This window comes from Somniosus microcephalus, chromosome 1 (assembly GCF_052327205.1).
Source record: "Somniosus microcephalus isolate GS21.2 chromosome 1, FLI_Smic_1.0, whole genome shotgun sequence".
Classification (NCBI taxonomy): domain Eukaryota; kingdom Metazoa; phylum Chordata; class Chondrichthyes; order Squaliformes; family Somniosidae; genus Somniosus; species Somniosus microcephalus.
In genome coordinates, this window is record NC_140987.1 from 390,457,051 (window position 1) to 390,475,821 (window position 18,771).

An 18,771-nucleotide genomic window follows, 5' to 3' on the forward strand; every position below is an offset into this window, starting at 1 on the left:
CGCCCAATGTGGGCGTGGCGGTCCTAAGAACTGTGAAATGGAACGCAGCAGAGGCCATGCGGGCCGCGGGGAGCGCAAATTAAAGGGCACTTACCCTGAACTGTAAAGGCCAGCCATTTTGCAGCAATCACTCTTGTGCAACGGATTTCTGGACAGAGACCAAGGAAGAGAGCTTACTGCTTTGGCCCAACATAGGAGAGGTATTTTTGGCTTCAGGCCAGAGCTTGGCAATTCGCCTTCATTGTGAGGTCATTGTTTGCCAGTATATTATGGGGGCTGCATGGGGTGCCAACCCTCAGTTTCAGCATTATGTGCGAAGGGCTCGCAGACGCTGTGTGAGAGGGGCAGCCCTGGCTAGACGCAGAGGGGGCAACAGGCGTCGGCAACGTAGGCCTTACCCACTCAGGACACCTGCTGGCGGTATTCCCTATCTCACCATGCCTGCCGCGCAGTGTGTTAGGAGGCTGCGCTTCAGAAGGGAGGTGGTTGCAGAGATCTGCCAGCTGCTTCACAGAGATCTGCGTCCACAGCTGAGGTGCAGGACGTCTCTGTCGGTGGAAGTGAAGGTCACGGTGGCTCTGAACTTCTATGCAAGCGGCTCCTTCCAAGCCGCTGCTGGGGACATTGCTAACATATCCCAGTTCGCCGTGCATTGCTGCATCCGCCAGGTGACCAATGCCCTTTTCAGAAGGAGACACCAATTCATCTCCTTCCCCATGACCCTGGAGAGGCAGCAGCAGCGTGCAGTCGGATTTGCAAGGATCGCGGACTTCCCCATGGTGCAGGGCGCCATTGACTGCACGCATGTGGCTTTGCGGGCACCTATCGACAATGCCGAGGATTACCACAACCGGAAGGGCTACCATTCCCTCAATGTACAGCTGGTGTGTGACCACAGGCAGCGCATCCTAGCTGTCAATGCCCGCTTTCCAGGCAGCAGCCACGATGCATTTATCCTGCGACAGACTACTGTGGCTGACATGTTCCAGGCACAGCCTCCCCCAAGAGGATGGCTTATCGGGGACAAAGGCTATCCTTTGTGTACCTGGCTCATGACCCCGCTCCACGCGCCCAGGACCCCTGCTGAGGAGGCATACAACGAAAGCCATCAAGCCACTAGGAACATCATAGAACAAACGATTGGCGTCCTCAAGCAACGGTTCCGCTGCCTGGATCGTTCCGGCGGATCTCTGCAGTATTCGCCAGAGAGAGTCTCCCAGGTCGTGGTCGTTTGCTGCATGCTGCACAACCTGGCTATCCGCAGGACTCAGGCACTGCCACCTCACGCTGGAGCACCACCTCAGGAGGAGGAGCATGAGGAGGAGGAGGAGTACCAGCCCAGGAGGGAGGCACAAGGTCCAAGGGCCGCCCGTCGGCAGCTTATTGAATGTCACTTCTAGGCCCCCTGTCAGGGAATGGCTTGTGGCAATGAAGGGACCTGAATGCAGCCGCTCCGCAAGCCCTCAGCCGGTTAAGGCAACAACCACTTCAAACATCAAACATGGACAAGCTGAATAAATAAAATGCTTTATTGAACAAACTCAGGGCCCTTCCCACATGAAACCCAAAAACAGACAACACCCCCAAAAAACAGTCACACACATGACTCACTCCCACAGCCTGGGGAGGAATAACAAAACATTTCCACAAAAATGGCCTTCATCCTCGGCCTTCAACCATCCCCATAAACACAACAACCATCCCCATATAAAAACAACCATCCCCATATAAAAACACATTTGCCCACACCCTCTACTTTGTGGCCCGCGAGGGCGATTCCTTGTCCAGCCTTTTGCGGCCCCTGGCCGCCCTGCTGCTCCTCCTCAAAGTGTGCCCAGTGGCTGCTGCAAGGCTGGGGGATGGCTCCTGAGGGGCACATGGCGTGACGGCAGATGCCCTTGGGGGTCGGCCTAGACGAGCTCTGGCCCTCGAGGGGCCGGCTGGTGACTGCTGCAGCTGTGGCTGGGCAGCAGCAGTCTCTCCAGCAGCTCGTCGCAGCTCCACTGGGGGAGTGGCAGTGGCGGCTGCAGGAATGGGGGCAAACTGGCTGATGGCAGGCGCTCGCTGCTCGCCTGAGACACTGGCACTTGCCCGGGCCAGCACTGCAGCATGCGCAGCAATCTGCTGAAGGACAGACCGCTGTGCTGCTGCAGCGCGGCGGGTGCCCTGGCGATGCCTGGCTGACACAGCGAGTGTGGCAGCAGTGAGTGCCCGTACTGCCCTGGTCTGTGCCCGCATCAGACCAGCCAGTGACTGCACGGCACCACTGATCACCTGGCCACTCGCTGCGTGAGCTGCCCCGAATTCCACCCAACTCGCTGCCTGTGCTGCCCCGAATTCGGCCCGACTCGCGGCGTGTGCTGCTTCGAATTCCTCGAAACTCCTGGCCTGTGAGGCGCCGAAATCGGCCACACTATGAGCCAGGGACTCGATGGCCTCAGGCAACCGTGCCACAACCCCCATGAACTCGGTGTGCCGGCGATCCGAGTCCACGGACATTTGATCGAGGAGGCGCACCTCCTTGGCGAGGACCGTCTCCGGACTGGAGGCCGGACTCTCCCTCTGGGGAGAAGGCCGCCGAGCTGCCCGACCCTTCCCGCGTTGCTGGATACCACTGGGCCCAGCAACTACACTCCCCTGCGACCCTTCCCCCCTCTAGGGAGAAGGCCGCCGAGCTGCCCGACCCTTCCCGCGTTGCTGCACGCCACTGGGCACAGGAGCTACACTCCCCTCCGACACTTCCCCCTGGCTCTCCTCCAGGGAAGACGTGTCCCCTCCATTGGCATCCCCTGGTGCGGCTGAGTGTTCCCCTGATGGGCCGCCTTCCTCTTCCTCCTCCTCCTCCTCCTCTTCCGAGGGGCTGTCACTGGCAGCTTCAGGGACCTCCTCCTCACCATCTGAAAGCAGGAAGGCACAAGAGTAGCTTTAGAGTGAGGAGAGGGCGTCAGCGAGGGAGGCATGAGTGGAGGCATTCAGCGCATTGGTCGGACAGTGGCAAAGGATGTAGATCTGAAGCGTAAGTGGGACGAGAGAGGTCCAAAAGGTGATGTCCTTACCATTGGTGCCCAGAACAGGGTCGGCATCTCCAGATGCAATGGGGCCAATCACCCGGGCACCCATGAGGCTACCCACGCGCTCTTCCAGGTCACTGAGTTGCTGGATCTGGGGACGGCCTCCCCCGGTCACAGTCTGGCTCTTCTGATTGTGTGCCAGCTTGGCCTGCAAGAGAAAGGACGGCCTCTAAGTACAGTGTGGTGCCCTGATCTTGTGTGCACTGCCTCCCATAGTCGAATAGCTTGGCCAGTGTGGTGCCCTGATCTTGTGTGCACTGTCTCCCATGGTCGAATAGCTTGGCCAGTGTGTAAAGTGCAGAATGTGCAATTGATGTTCATGCCAGTCCCATAGCTGCTGGATGAGGGCTGGCCATTAGGGCTTTTAGGTCCCTTTGCCCATAATGTGAGGTGCACATGCAAGGATGAGGAGGACACTGGAAAGGGGACTCACCCTGACAATCCTTGTGAGGTCATTGAACTTTTTCCGGCATTGGACAGCGTTCCTGGGGACCTCGCTGTTGGATGTGACCCTGTGGGCGACCTCCCTCCAGGCTTTCCTGTAGACGCTGGTGGCAGGCTTCTTGCCACTGTCCGGGAACAAGAGTTTGCGTCTCCTCTCCAAAGCCCTAACCAGCACCCTCAAATCATGGCCCGTGAAGCGCTGCGCTCGTTCACGGGCCTTCTGCATCTTTCCCGGCGCTATTTCTGTTCAGCAGCAGTGTTTAGGCCTAGCTGGAGGGCTGCAGTGTCCAGGGCGTGGCAGCAGACGAACTCGACCCTTCCCCCTTTAAGAGCTGGCCGGCGCCAGGGTGTCTGCTGTCAATCAAGAAATGACCGCACCTGCGCTGCGCCCGGCCTCGGCGGTTTAGCTCAGCACCGCCGGCTTTGCGCCTAAAGATAGTTGTGTAACGCCAGTTTTAGCGCTCGAGCAAACTCTTAGGGTGAAGCTACTGAATATCGGCGAAGTGGTCTCGACTTTGCGCCGGGCGCAAACTTTAGCGGCCGCCCGACTTTTCCGCCCCAAAAGTGGCTATACTGAATTTCTAGGCCCAGGTCTAATGTAACCATCACTAAGCCAGAGGGGACTGCACTGGGCCTGAGATGCAGCATGAATGAGCAAGAGCGCTGGTCATGGCAGAAGAGGAGGCAAAGCTTGCTGTCTGGAGGCCAAGCTTGTATTGTGCCTTGGTAGATTAACTCAGCATCAAGAGTGTGCATATTGGAGACCAAGCTAAATGGTATGCTGTAGATGGTGGCTGAGGTGGAGGAGTCCACTGCCTGCATGTGCAGTACCATTCTGGGCAGCTATACAACACTGCAGTCCACCATGGAGGCTGTGGTAACTCCAGGACATTTGCAGCGGTTCCCCCAAGCTGGAAATTCTTGAGGCAGTCGGGGCTTCTCCAACGGAAACTTGGACTGCTGCCTTATATGGTTGGAGTGGCAGGGTGAAATATGCTACCTGTTCCAGCTTTAAACAAGCCTGTCAATTAGGTAGAGAGAATTCAGAGGCAGAGCTTCATTGATTTCACTCTCAGTATTAGGTCTGCTGTCATCCTGGTCAGTGACATGGAGTTGCTAGTGACATGGAGATGCTGGGATGGGCATGAATAATGGTGTCATCTCTCAGAGCGAAACACAGCCGGACCCTCCCGCAACCCCCCTCCAATCCCTTCACAGGTGTCAGATAGCTTGCACCAGCAGTGGCAGAGGTGCTGCTGCCTGCGGCTGAAGGGATAATTACAAGTCCTAGCCCTTTTCGGGCTACCCCAGATCAGGCGTATTCCCCAGACATTCACCTTCAACTAAAGTTAGAGATAGCCGAATTTTATAAGACGCTTAAATAGGTCTAAAGGTTCAGACTATCTCTCCCTAAAGGAAAGGAACATCGTGAAGATGTTACCGTCCTCCGGATAGCACTTTTAATAAGTTTAACTAGACTGTAACCTTCCGGATATTATGAGGGTCCGGAATACCTCCCAGAATTCTGCAACTCCTTACAAAAGAGTGTACAGAAATTGGGTTCACGAGATTGATACAGAAACACTCTGTAAGACAATTCTAAAAATATATAGATTTATTTAAGAGCCGACATTCATTTAACAGCTGTTGAGTCAGTCGCAACATTAACAATTCAAAATACAAATATAGGAAACTTTGTGCTATCCGGCACCGACGGGACCGAGCTGTTGCCGTTCCCTCAAAACTGCCGGACACACCAGCATTAATGTTGAAGCATATGGAGCTTTTCATCTCCGTATCTGACAACAAACACTGTTGCTTAGCAACAGCTTCTAAACAGTCAGCCCGTACCTTGGAAGCGTCTCTCTGAAGCTGTTGCTAAGCTACAGAGACTTTGCGGAGCCTGAATGTTGGGGAAAAAAAGCCACGAGAAGAAAAAAAAACCTAACAAAACGGCTCCTGATTTTTGCCGGTGGCTCGAGCTTGCCGGACATTTAGCCTCCGGATAACACAAAGTTTCCTGTAGCTTACATTTCTTATCAGAGATCCTAATTCTCAAATCTTAACTCCGTTAAATTTCCACACTTCTACTTATTCTTAATCCAGAATATCCACCAAAATCAAATACCTTGATTACCCGAGACTCAAAGTTGTAGGCTTACAGAGTGGTTCTGAAGCCGAGAATCGCTTGCCCGTCTCCAGCGACTTCTGTTTTCCCATTTGAAAATCCTATCTTTTATACTTTTTTTAGTGGTTTATTCTTTGAAGTTTTCTGCTGATGTAAGCTAATTATCTTTATTCATTCTTTGTGTTGACTTCTTTCTATTCTTATTGCCATCTCAGCTGCCAAGCCTCAGACTTCTGTCTCTACCTTTAGTGTTCAATAGTTATCATAAAATGGCTACATCTTTGATGCCATTCTTATCGAAGAGCTTTCATTCAATTCTTAATATTGGCTTAACTGGTTTTAGCAGACGTCATGACTCCTAACTGCTCCAAGTTCAATACATAAACAATGTAATTGCTTGGTGCATCTATTGAAGTCATATCTTCAAAGTTTCTTTTACTTGATGTCATCTTTTCAAAGGCACATGCCTCTTTTAATATTCAGTTTCTGTTTCCCTGAGTGTTAGCTTTTAACACTTTACTTGGGTCATTCCATTGTGTTTCTCCCAAACTCCAGACCTTTTGGAAGCGCCAAACTGCTATTTCAATCGGGCCTTTGTCTTAGCATTAACAATCAATTCCCATTTCAAAGCTTGTGTGGTTTTTACAGCTTGTGTTATCAAACCAACCCATTTCAGAAGCCTGTTTTGACACAGCTTGTGTCGCCGAGGCTTTAGATTTTTAAACCCAATATATCATGTATTAATAATGTCAGAAATCTGTTCATACTATGGTGTATCTCTTGGAATATGGCTTATTCCGTCACACGGCAAGTCCATCTCAAGAGTCGGCTGCCATGAGGCGAGGACCACCTGAATCCCAAGAGGCTTCTATTGACATACTGCAGCCAGCCATATCATACACATCTGCTATTGAGGTAATACCTAGGTAAAGTACCAAATCAAGGTCAGGAGGACATACTTCGCAGTCACCAAGGGCAACATGTTAGAAAATATTAGATACATGCACACAATGTTTGGAGATTAAAATTTGCTGCACTATTTTTTTGTAGAGTGTGTTCTTGGCATAGTTTGGGAGAAGGTTTCATAAGATTGCATTAGTGGCAGATTTGCGAGTGGTCTTAAAATGGAAGAACATTGCAGATGAAGGAATATGTGCAGAGGGCATGGTAAAGGTATCAAGGCTGTTAAAACAGTGGTTCATTTTCAACATAGGAACAAGAGTAGGACATTCGGTCCCTCGAGCCCGTTGCACCATTCATTCAGCTAATGGCTGATCTGCACCTCAACTCTATTTACTCGCCTTTGATCCATATCTCTTGATACCCTTACCTGACAAATTCTTATCGATCTCAGTTCGATTCACTCCACTCTTTGATTCACTCCACGTGATATCAAGAAACAGCCGAGCGCACTGGATACAGTAAAGGCTATGAGCCCTGACAACATCCCGGCTGCAGTGCTGAATACTTGTGCTCTAGAACTTGCTGTGCCTCTAGCCAAGCTGTTCCAGTACAGCTACAACACTTGTATCTACCCGACAAAATGGAAAATTGCCCAGGTATGTCCTGTCCACAAAAAGCATGACAAATCCAATCTGACCAATTACCGCCCCATCAGCCTACTCTCAATTATCGGCAAAGTGATGGAATCAAGCTATCAAGTGGCACTTGCTCACCAATAACCTGCTCACCGATGCTCAGTTTGGGTTCCGCCAGGACCACTGGGCTCCAGACTTCATTACAGCCTTGGTCCAAACATGGACAAAAGAGCTGAATTCCAGAGGTGAGGTGAGAGTGACTGCCCTTAATATCAAGGCAGCCGAGTGTGGCATCAAGGAACTCTAGTAAAATTGAAGTCGGTGGGTTTCAGGGGAAAACTCTCCACTGGCTGGAGTCATACCTAGCACAAAGTTTGATGGTTGTAGTTGTTGGAGGCCAATTATCTCAGCCCCAGGACTTCACTGCAGGAGTTCCTCAGAGCAGTGTACTAGGTCCAAACATCTTCAGCTGTTTCATCAATGACCTTCCCTCCATCATAAGGTCAGAAATGGGGATGTTTGCTGATGATTGTACAGTGTTCAGTTCCATTCACAACTCCTCAGATAATGAAACATTCTGTGCCCACATGCAGCAAGTCCTGGACAACATTTACGTTTGGGCTGATAAGTGGTAAGTAACATTTGTGCCACACAAGTGCCAGGCGCTGACTATCTCCAACAAGAGAGAGTCTAACCACCTCCCCTTGACATTCAGTGGCATTACCATCATCGAATCCCCCACCATCAATATCTTGGGGGTCACCACTGACCAGAAACTTAACTAGACCAACCGACATAAATACTGTGGCTACAAGAGCAGGTCAGAAGCTAGGTATTCTGCAGCAAGTGATTCACCTCCTGACTCCCCAAAGCCTTTCCACCATCTACAAGGCACAAGTCAGGAGTGTGATGGAATAACCTCCACTTGCCTGGATGAGTGCAGCTCCAACAACACTCAAAAAGCTCGACAGCATCCAAGACAGACCAGCCCGTTTGATTGGCAGCCCATCCACCACCTTAAACATTCACTCTCCCCATCACCGGCGCAATGTGACTGCAGTGTGTACCATTTACAAGATGCACTGCAGCAACCCACCAAGGCTTCTTCGACAGCACCTCCCAAACCGCAAACTTTACCACCTAGAAGGACAAGAGCAGCAGGCTCATGGGAACACCACCGCCTGCAAGCTCCCCTCCCAAGTCACACACCATCCTGACTTGGAAATATATCATCGTTCCTTCATCGTCGCTGGGTCAAAATCCTGGAACTCCCTCCCTAACAGCACTGTGGGAGTACCTTCATCACACGGACTGCAACGGTTCAAGAAGGTGGCTCACCACCACTTTCTCAAGGGCAATTAGGGATGGGCAATAAATGCTGGCCTTGCCAGTGAAGCCCACATCCCGTGATTGAATAAAAAAAGTCTTGAAAATTTTAATTGACACAACTGTGCCTATCATGGAGTTTGGCTGCAAGTCTGGTTGCAGCATGTGGCATAACTCCGTGATGGCTTCCCAGGTAAACTGAAGTCTAGAGGCATTATGCGCCTGTGCCTCCATATTCTGGTGTGGATTACTGGTGGATGGATGTCAATTGGGTAGTGACAGGTAGATGCCTCTTAAACAGAGAAATATTTTAATTGTTTGTGACCTGACCACAACTTTACATGTCACATTAAAAATTCAAATCTGATCATTTTGAAAATCAATAGGATTAAGCATACTTTCTCTTTGTTGAAATATTTGTTGAATTCTCTAATATGTTTCTCTCAACTGTTTTGACAGCATAAAGCTGTTTGTATTGAGAAGTTCGATTGATCGTAGATCTGATATATTTTTAATTTACAGACCTTCTTTGATGGGGTTAAGGCTCGTATTGCACAGGGTGTAAAAGAGGATGAAGTTAGCTATCAACTGGCATTCAGCAAACAGGAGCTGAGGAAGGTGATTGAGAAATATCAAGGTAAAGAGGTGAAGAAGGCTCTGGAAAACCTCTACAAAAAAGTCATCAAGCATCTAAGTGAAGAAGGAAACCTGCTACAGGTAAATGGGAGTTAAGTGGAAAATCAAAACTGAAATCCTGCAAGTGAGCCCAGTAATGCAATAAGTAGGATGACTCTGCTGTGGCTTTTTAGTGACTGGTACAATTCATAGAACTGCTATTAAAAGTAGAATATCTAACAACATTACAGCCATAAATTTTTCAAATTGAATTTGTGCCCATGCATGGATCAGATACCTCAGTGCCAGCAACAGTGAGGGCTAGCCTTGCCGGTTTTTCTGAGGTTAAGGTACCATTCTAATTTTAATATGTATTATACAAAAACAAAGTGAGTGCAGGGAGCCTAGCCAGCAGCAGGATGGGTAGGACAAATTCAGGCAGTAGCCCTTAAATGACAACTGTTCAATCTTAAAGGGGTTACAAAGCTGTTTTGCCTGTACAACAACTAATGATTGCTGTTTCCAGAGTTTGTAAACATGTGCCCTGGAGTGTACATGTAGGAATTATAGGAAGACTCATGGTTATGGAGAATACCTTTGGAAGCCCTGCTGCTGTAGATGCAGCAAAGGAAAGGCATCTTCCTGTAGAATCAGAGATGCAAACTGCCTGAATAGATGTAGCACATAAATTGAATATAATCTCCCAGGTGCATAGAGTCCTATGAGCAAATGAGGAGAAGTTTGGGTGCCAAAGTAAGTGTACCCTATTCTCCACACATTACTACTATTGCGGCACAAAACATATGACACAAATTAAACGTTAAGTACCCTCAGAAACTTTTAATACAAGACATGGAGATGCCTTTCCCCCTTTGCTATACTTTTACTGCTGAAAAACTGTAAGACACATTTTTATGGGACCCATGAATAGCTTGCACTGTGGCACATAAATGAAAGGTGCACTCAGAAACAACAGTGCCACCAGAAACTGTATGCATGCTGTATTGGAATGCACTCACACAAGGTACAGGCTGGCACAGAATACAAATATGGGTTAATTAGTAGGTTTATTGGAAGAGAACTAACTGGTAACTCACTGCTAGATAAAAGATTTCTGTCTGTTTTCTGTCTGCTTAATATTGTGCACTCTTTTGTGTTCTCTGAACAATAGCTTGTATCTCAAATGTTAAATCCTCCACAACTAAGTACAAGGCTATAATAGGGTGCACATACAAACTATATTCAAAGTAGACATTTGGGGGTAAAAATTCGGTAGCTTCGCCGGGGTGCTAATTTTAGCGCCCAGAAAAAGTTAGCGCCCTCACGGCCAATTTTCCCAGGTAGTGCCCCGAGAGGGAGGAGGGGCGCTACTGGAAGCGCCAAAACAGTGCTGCGAGCCAAAACTGCGGCGTTGCAGCACGTCGCACCGCGGTACTGCAGGCCTTCCTCTCCTTAAAGGGGAGGGGCCTGGTGCAGCACATCCCGGCGCCCAGCTGGGCCACCAGGGATTGGGAGTGCCGGCAAACGAGCCCGGCACTCAAGAGGAGTGCTGGGCTCACGGAGAACAGCCAGCACCCCTCTTAGGGCACTAACGGGAGGCGCAAGTCAACCGAATTTAGTCCTCCTGATAGTTTTAAAATGTCATTGCAATGTTTTGTGTCTTACAACAATGCAGATTTTAAGACTTAGGTCAGGGAAAATGCATTAACTTCTTGTCATAATATATTGAGTTCTACGACCAGTTAGCTCAAGGAAAATCCAAAATGGTCACTAACGAATTTTTCCCCCATAAATCTTCAAATCAGTAAAGAGAGAATAATGGATCATTAATACATGTATAAAACACTGGGTTTCCGCTTGGGCGTAATCGACAAAATTACTCTAGTTTTGAGAAGTGTTTTTTTTCCCCTCAAGTTTCTGCTCAAACTCATTTGCATATCAGCGAATGCAAAATCTGCCATGAACCAGGCAGCTTTTGGAGTGTAATTTTTTTTTACAGTTTTGCTTTTAAAAAATACTCCTTGATACATTTCAGAGTGGTAACTTGGTGCAGTTTGATTACAGCTGAAAATGGGTTTATTACAAAAAATAAGCATTTTAATCAGACTGTCTGGTCCACTACCTGTGACTAACCTGATCTTAAATAACTGAAAATAACTTTACAAAAATATACAGAACCATTTGCTAGTTATATTGGGCTACAGTAGTTAGCTCGTTAGTAAATTTAAATAAAAATATATTCAACAGCTTTTAAAACGTGCCTATTAGTGTTCTTGCGCCCGATTTTTAGAGCCTCCTTGAAGGCCTGCAAACAAGCGCAATTAGCGGAAACTCCCAATGGTGATTAATTTGATCTAGGGGAGTGGCCAGTTTTGTGGGCGGTGCTCACTTCTAGTGCAGTGTTTTTAAAATTAGCACGAGATTGCCGAAACTCAGTTTGCGCTGAACGTAATTTGCACCAAAATTCCGTGACCCTTTGCGCTAGTTTCACTGATTTTGGGCGAATTGCGCTGAAAAAAACAGCGCAACTGAGCGGAAACTCCAGGCCTTTGTTCTCTCCTCTATCCCTATTTTACTTTATTTTTCTTAGAGTGGAATAAATTGTATTTATGAATAGTGAAAAAGGCACCTATGTGATTATTAAGGGCCACTGCTTATTCAATGAAACCACCATATGGTTTCGACAGTGGCCCCAGAAGAGACAGGATGCCTAAATGCATAACTTATTAATTTTACAGGTAGTGTGGTGTACTATGCAAGGAGAGTTTGTTCGCCAGTACAAGGAGTTTGAAGAAATGATCGCTCGGTGTTACCCTGGCTCTGGCATAACCATGAACTTCAGTATAGAGGATATTCTGCAGTATTTCTTGGATATAACAAAGTCAAACTAACAATAAACTGGTTAATATTTTATACAACTCCTATTCAAACTTAAATGGGTCAAAATGTCATAATAGAATTGGAATCTTTCACTTATACATGTTTAGTTATGCAGACTTTCAAGTTATGCCGAACCAAAGTTGAGATTTTACCTAACTAAAATCAGAACACCAGCCTAATGTAATCATTTTTAATTATTACAAAACAACTTCCTTGAGGATTTCTTTTTGGTGATCACTTAAAAGTGCAAAATCAATCCTTGCAAATCTATAAAGCATCATAGTAGCTAAGGGCACCATGGCTCTGAAATTACACTGTTGAATACTGGCAGTTGTCTGAAATTCCTCTCTTAGCAGAGACATTAATCCATTTAAAATCAGTATTGGTTGCTTAAATACAATGGGGATGAAACTTTTTGGGGTTCTGATGGTCTCCCACTTGGGACACCAGTGAACCCCCTGCCCCACCCCAGAAAATGGCAGACACCTAGCTGTGCCAGGTTGTTGTTGCTTCTGGAAGTTCCTTAGTAGCCTAGTATGTGGTTCCGCCCCTAATTTGAGCACCTGTGCCGAAGGAAGCAGGACCGAGGGTGGGAGTCATGGGCCTAGAAATTCGGTGGAGCCCCAAACGGGGTGCCAAGCTCGCCTGGGCGCCGGAATTACCGCTGCGAACGGAGCAGTTGCGCCCGCCGGAAATTCAGCTTGAGCGCCCCAAGAGGGACGCGGGGCGCTGATCGAGGCGCCCCGCATCCCTCTTGGGGCGCTGAAACTAAAAATCACAGCGCAACGTGCCGCAGCGCCACACACTGCGGTACTGCAGGCCTTCCTCCCCTTAAGGGGGAGGGGCCTGCACCAGCGCGATGACCGTTCGCGAGTGCCGGCAAAAGAGCCCGGCACCGAGGAGAAGTGCCTGGCTCTCGAGGCACTGCCCAGAGGGAGGGGATCAGGAGGCCAGGGACAGAGGTGCTGGCAGGCGGCCACCGAAAAAATGGCCGCCCCGCACCTCCACCTTAATTTGCGCCACTACCGCCACAGGTAGGCCCCGTGAACCGGGCGCGATTTGCGATCGGCGTTACAGAGGCGGGCGCGACCAAATATCGCGATCGGGGCGGTAGCAGGGCGCTGCGCACACCGATGACGTCATTAGCGCCCCGCTAAATATCGCGAGAGGCGCGGCCAGTGGCGCTAAGGCCATTGAGTGCCCTCTTTAGGCGCTAACTGGTGGCGCAGCCCACTGAATTTCTAGGCCATAGAGTTGTACAGCACAGAAAGAGGCCCTTCAGCCCATCGTGTCCACACCAACCATCAAGCCCTGTCTATTCTAATCCCATTTTCCAGCACTTGGTTCGTAGCCTTGTATGCTATGGCGTTTCAAGTGCTCATCTAAATGCTTCTTGAATGTTGTGAGGGTTCCTGCCTGTACCACCCTTTCAGGCAGTGAGTTCCAGATTCCAACCACCCTCTGGGTGAAAAAGTTTTCCCTCAAATCCCCTCTAAACCTCCTGCCCCTTACCTTGAAACTAAGCGCCCTGGTTATTGACCCCTGTACTAAGGGGAAAAGTTCCTTTCTATCTACCCTATCTATGCCCCTCATAATTTTGTACACCTCAATCAAGTCCCCCCCTCAGCCTTCTCTGCTCTAAGGATAACAACCCCAGCCTGTCCAGTCTCTCTTCATAGCTGAAGCGCTCCAGCCCAGGTAACATCCTGGTGAATCTCCTCTGCACCCTCTCCAATGCAATCACATCCTTCCTATAGTGTGGCGACCAGAACTGCACACAGTATTCCAGCTGTGGCCTAACTAGTGTTTTGTACTGCTCCATCATAATCTCCCTGCTCTTATATTCTATGCCTCGGCTAATGAAGACAAGTATCCCATATGCCTTTTTAACCACCTTATCTACCTGTCCTGCTGCCTTCAGGGATCTATGTACATGCACACCAAGGTCCCTCTGATCCTCTGTCCTTCCTAGGGTCCTACCATTCATTGTGTATTCCCTTGCCTTGTTAGTCCTCCCAAAATGCATCACCTCACACTTTTCAGGGTTAAATCCCATTTGCCACTGTTCTGCCCATCTGACCAACCCGTCTATATTGCCCTGTAGCCTGAGGCTTCCCTCCTCGCTATTTACCACTCCACCAATTTTCGTGTCATCTACAAACTTACTGATCATACCTCCTACATTCTTATCTATATCATTAATGTACACTACAAACAGCAAAGGACCCACCACAGGACACAGGCTTCCAGTCACAAAAACAACCTTCGACCATCACCCTCTGCCTCCTGCCACTAAACCAATTTTGGATTCAATGTGCCAAATTGCCCTGGATCCCATGGGCTCTTACCTTCTTGACCAGTCTCCCATGCGGGACTTTGTCAAAAGCCTTACTGAAGTCCATGTAGACCACATCAACTGCACTACCCTCATCCACACACCTAGTCACCCCCTCAAAAAATTCAATCAAATTGGTCAGACATGATCTCCCACTGACAAAGCCATGCTGACTATCCTTGATTAATCCTTGCCTCTCCAAGTGGAGACTAATTCTGGCCCTCAGAATTTTTTCCAATAATTTCCCTACCGCTGATGTTAGGCTCACTGGCCTGTAATTCCCTGGTTTATCCCTACTACCCTTCTTGAATAAAGGTACCACGTTAGCTGTCCTCCAGTCCTCTGGCACCTCCCTTGTGGCCAGAGAGGTTCTGAAAATTTGTGTCAGAGCCCATGCAATCTCCTCCCTTGCCTCACACAGCAGCCTGGGATACATCTCGTCTGGGCCTGGGGAATTATCCACTTTTAAGCCCGCTAAAACCGTTAGTACCTCCTCCCTCTCAATACTAATTTGTTCAAGCATATCACAATCCCCCTGCCTGATTTCTATGCCTACATCGTCCTTCTCCATAGTGAACACAGATGCAAAATATTCATTTAAAACCTCACCTACATCTTCCGGCTCTGCACACATCGCCACTTTGGTCCCTAATGGGCCCTACTCTTTCCCTGGTTATCCTCTTGCCCTTAATATACTTATAAAACACCTTGGGATTTTCCTTTATTTTGCCAGCCAGTTTTTTCATGCCCCCTCTTCGCTCTCCTAATTTCTTTTCTAAGTACCCCCCTGCACTTTCTATACTCCTCTAGGGCTTCCACTGTTTTTAGTCCTTTGTATCTGCCAAAAGCCTCCCTTTTTTTCCTAATCCATTCTTGTATATCCCTTGACACCCAGGGTTCCCTGGGCTTGTTGGTCCCACCCTTGACCCTTACAGGAACATGCTGGCGTTGTACTCTATTTCCTTTCTGAAAGACTCCCACTGCTCTGATGTGAATTTTCCTACAAGTAGCTGATCCCAGTTCACTTTGGCCAGATCCTGCCATATCATATTAAAATCGGCCTTCCCCCAATTTAGAACCTTTATTTCCGGTCCATCTTTGTCCTTTTCCATGACTATCTTAAATCTCACCGAATTATGGTCACTGTCACCAAAATGCTCTCCTACTGACACTTCTACCACTTGCCCGGCTACATTCCCTAGAATTAGGTCCAGTACCGCCCCCTCTCTTGTTGGACTCTACATGCTGGCTCAAAAAGCTCTCCTGGATGCACTTTAAGAATTCCGCACCCTCTAAGCCTTTCACACTCTGACTATCCCAGTTAAAATTGGGGAAGTTGAAATCCCCTACTATTATTACCCTATTACTTCTACGCTTCTGAGATTTGCCTACATATCTGTTCCTCTATCTCCCCCTGACTGTTTGGGTGCCTATAGTACGCTCCCAGCAAAGTGCTTGCCCCCTTTTTGTTTTTACATTCTACCCATATGGCATCATTAGAGGAACCTGCTAAGATATCATCCCTCCTTACAGCAGTAATTGACTCCTTGATTAATATTGCGACACCCCCTTCTCTTTTACACCCCCCTCTGTCTCGCCTGAAGATTCTATACCCCGGAATATTGAGCTGCCAGTCCTGCCCCTCCCTCAACCATGTCTCTGTGATAGGAACAATTTCATACTCCCATGTGTTCATCAACACCTTCAATTCATCTGACTTACTCGCAAGACTCCTTGCATTAAAATAAATGCCATCCAGCCTTGCCATACTCCCTTGTGCTGTTACATATTTGCTCTACCTTCCAGGCTGACTTGTTTTTTCCTCTATATTTGGCTGTGCATCACCCCCTACTATAGCTCCACTCTGTATCCCATCCCCCTACCAAGTTAGTTTAAACCCCCCCCCCCCCCAACAGTACTAGCAAACCTCCCCGCAAGGATTTTGGTCCCGTTCCGGTTCAGCTGCAACCCGTCCGACTTGTACAGGTCCCACCTTCCCCAAAAATAGACCCAATGATCCAGGAAACTAAAGCCCTCCCCCCTGCACCAACTCTTTAGCCACGCATTCATCTGCTCTATCCTCCTATTCCTATACTCACTAGCATATGGCACCGTGAGTAATCCAGAGATTACAACCTTTGAGGTCCTGCTTTTTAATCTGCTACCTAGCTCCCTAAATTCTTGTTGCAGCACCTCATCCCTCTTTCTACCCATGTCGTTGGTATCAGTGTGAACCACGACCTCTGACTGTTCGTCCTCCCCCTTCAGAATGCCCTGCAGCCATTTAGTGACATCCTTGACCCTGGCACCAGGGAGGCAACATACCATCCTGGAGTCACATCTGCGGCCACAGAAACATCTATCTGTTCCCCTTACGATAAAATCCCCTATCACTATTGCTCTCCCACTAACTGTAGAAGTTCCTGTAGACACCTCAGCCTACAGGGGACCCAGCATAAAATCAAAGGCTGACACACCAAGGGAGAAGCAAGGGCATACCGGCCTCAAGTCCCAGCACAAATTACTGCCAGGAGAGATCTGGAATCTAAGCTGGGTTGGCACCTTGACTCCAAAGATGATGGTCACTTTTTTTTTAAATAGGAGCAGCTCCCTTACAAAGGGAGCTCCCTCATTTTGTTCCCATGGACATGAAGGCTGGCATCTTCCTTTTTTTCCCGACCAAGGCTGGCTACTTACACCTCATTATGAAGCTTCTCCTGATGGTGGAGGTAACCATCAGATGCCAAAGGCCCACCTTTCCTCTGCCTGAACCTACAAACTTTGGGGTACATCCCAGTACTTGGGTCAGCCAGTGCATTTTGGGCCCAGTATTCAGAAATACATTTCATAGAAACATAGAAAAATAGGAGCAGGAGTAGTCCATTCTGCCCTTCGAGCCTGCTCCACCATTCAATATGATAATGGCTGATCCTCTATCTCAATACCATATTCCTGCTCCCCATACCCCTTGCTGCCTTTTGTGTCTAGAAATCTACCTATCTCCTTCTTAAATATATTCAGTGACTTGGACTCCACAGCCTTCTGTGGTAGAGAATTCCACAGGTTCACCACCCTCTGAGTAAAGAAATTTCTCCTCATCTCAGTCCTAAATGTCCTACCCTGTATCCTGAGACTGACCCCTCATTCTAGACCCCCCAGCCAGGGGAAACATCCTCTCTGCATCCAGCCTGTCTAGCCCTGTCAGAATTTTATATGTTTCAATGAGATCCCCTCTCATTCTTCTAAACTCTAGTGAATACAGGCCTAGTCGACCCAATCTCTCCTCATATGACAGTCCTCCCATCCCAGGAATCAGTCTGGTGAACCTTCGCTGCACTCCCTCTATGGCAAGTATATCCTTTCCAGGTGTGGTCTCACCAAGGCCCTGTATAACTGTAGTAAGACATCCTTGCTCCTGTACTCAAATCCTCTTGCAATGAAGGCCAATATATCATTTACCTTCCTAACTGCTTGCTGCACCTGCATGTTTGCTTTCAGTGACTGGTGTATAAGGACACCCAAGCCCCTCTGTACATCAACATTTCAAAATCTATCACCATTTAAATAATACTCTGCCTTTCTGTTTTTCCTACCGAAGTGGATAACTTCACATTTATCCACGTTATACTGCATCTGCCATGTATTTGCCCACTCACTCAACTTGTCTAAATCGGCTTGAAGCCTGTTTGCATCCTCCTCACAACTCACAATCCCACCTAGTTCAAATAGAGAAAACCTGCTGTACTGTCAAAATCCTGAACCACACTGATACTTTTTGAACTATTTACATTCTAAAAGATTTTTTTCCTTCCAGTTGTTGCAATCTAATATGTATTTGTTAAATAAAAAAATTTGTTACAGTTAATGAGTTTAGTAGTTTATACATGTGTTCCATAAGAAATTTCCAGCGCCTGAAGATAATACTGTTTGGGAAAGAAAGGAAATTGTACTGATATGTATGCCTTATTTGGTTCTTCATTGCAGGATGTCCTATAATATTTTGAGTTGCAAACCCGAAACAATGGGCTTGAAATTTCTGGGCCTAGGAGGGCACTACAAGATTATAAGCCAGGCAGGGGGTTTGGAATTTGGGTGGGATCTGGTTTCGACCAGAACTTCTTTCAACTTCAAAAAAAATGCTTGCATCTACACCCACTTTCCCATGCCAATGTCAGAAGAGGAGGCAGGACTAGCAGGAAGATGTAACCTTCCAGTTCCCCTCCTTTGACCTGAACAACAGTAACAACTTGACCCTCTTTAATGTAGAAAAACGTCCCAAGGTGTTGCACAGAGGCATAAGGAAAAATGGATACTGAGAAAAGAAGAAAAGATTAGGAGGAGTAACCAAAAGCTTGGTCAAAGCTGAATGGATAGCATTTATCTTGGTGATAAAGAAATCCATGTGCTCTTGCACTTGTCTTTGAGGGTGGAGGG

At 47.9% G+C, this 18,771-nt stretch overlaps 1 protein-coding gene across 2 annotated transcripts in view; it reads left to right on the forward strand.

Annotated features, from left to right (window-relative positions):
• The window catches only part of LOC147125086 (exocyst complex component 1-like), a 189,892-nt gene extending 171,690 nt beyond the window's left edge, over positions 1-18,202 (forward strand). For both annotated transcript variants that reach the window (XM_085997193.1, XM_085997183.1), the window contains 2 exons: positions 9,030-9,224; positions 11,861-18,202. In XM_085997193.1, coding sequence (XP_085853319.1) covers positions 9,030-9,224; positions 11,861-12,013 — 348 coding nt within the window. In that variant the 3' untranslated portion in view covers positions 12,014-18,202. The remainder of the gene's footprint in view (positions 1-9,029; positions 9,225-11,860) is intronic.
• The last annotated feature ends 569 nt before the right edge of the window (positions 18,203-18,771 follow it).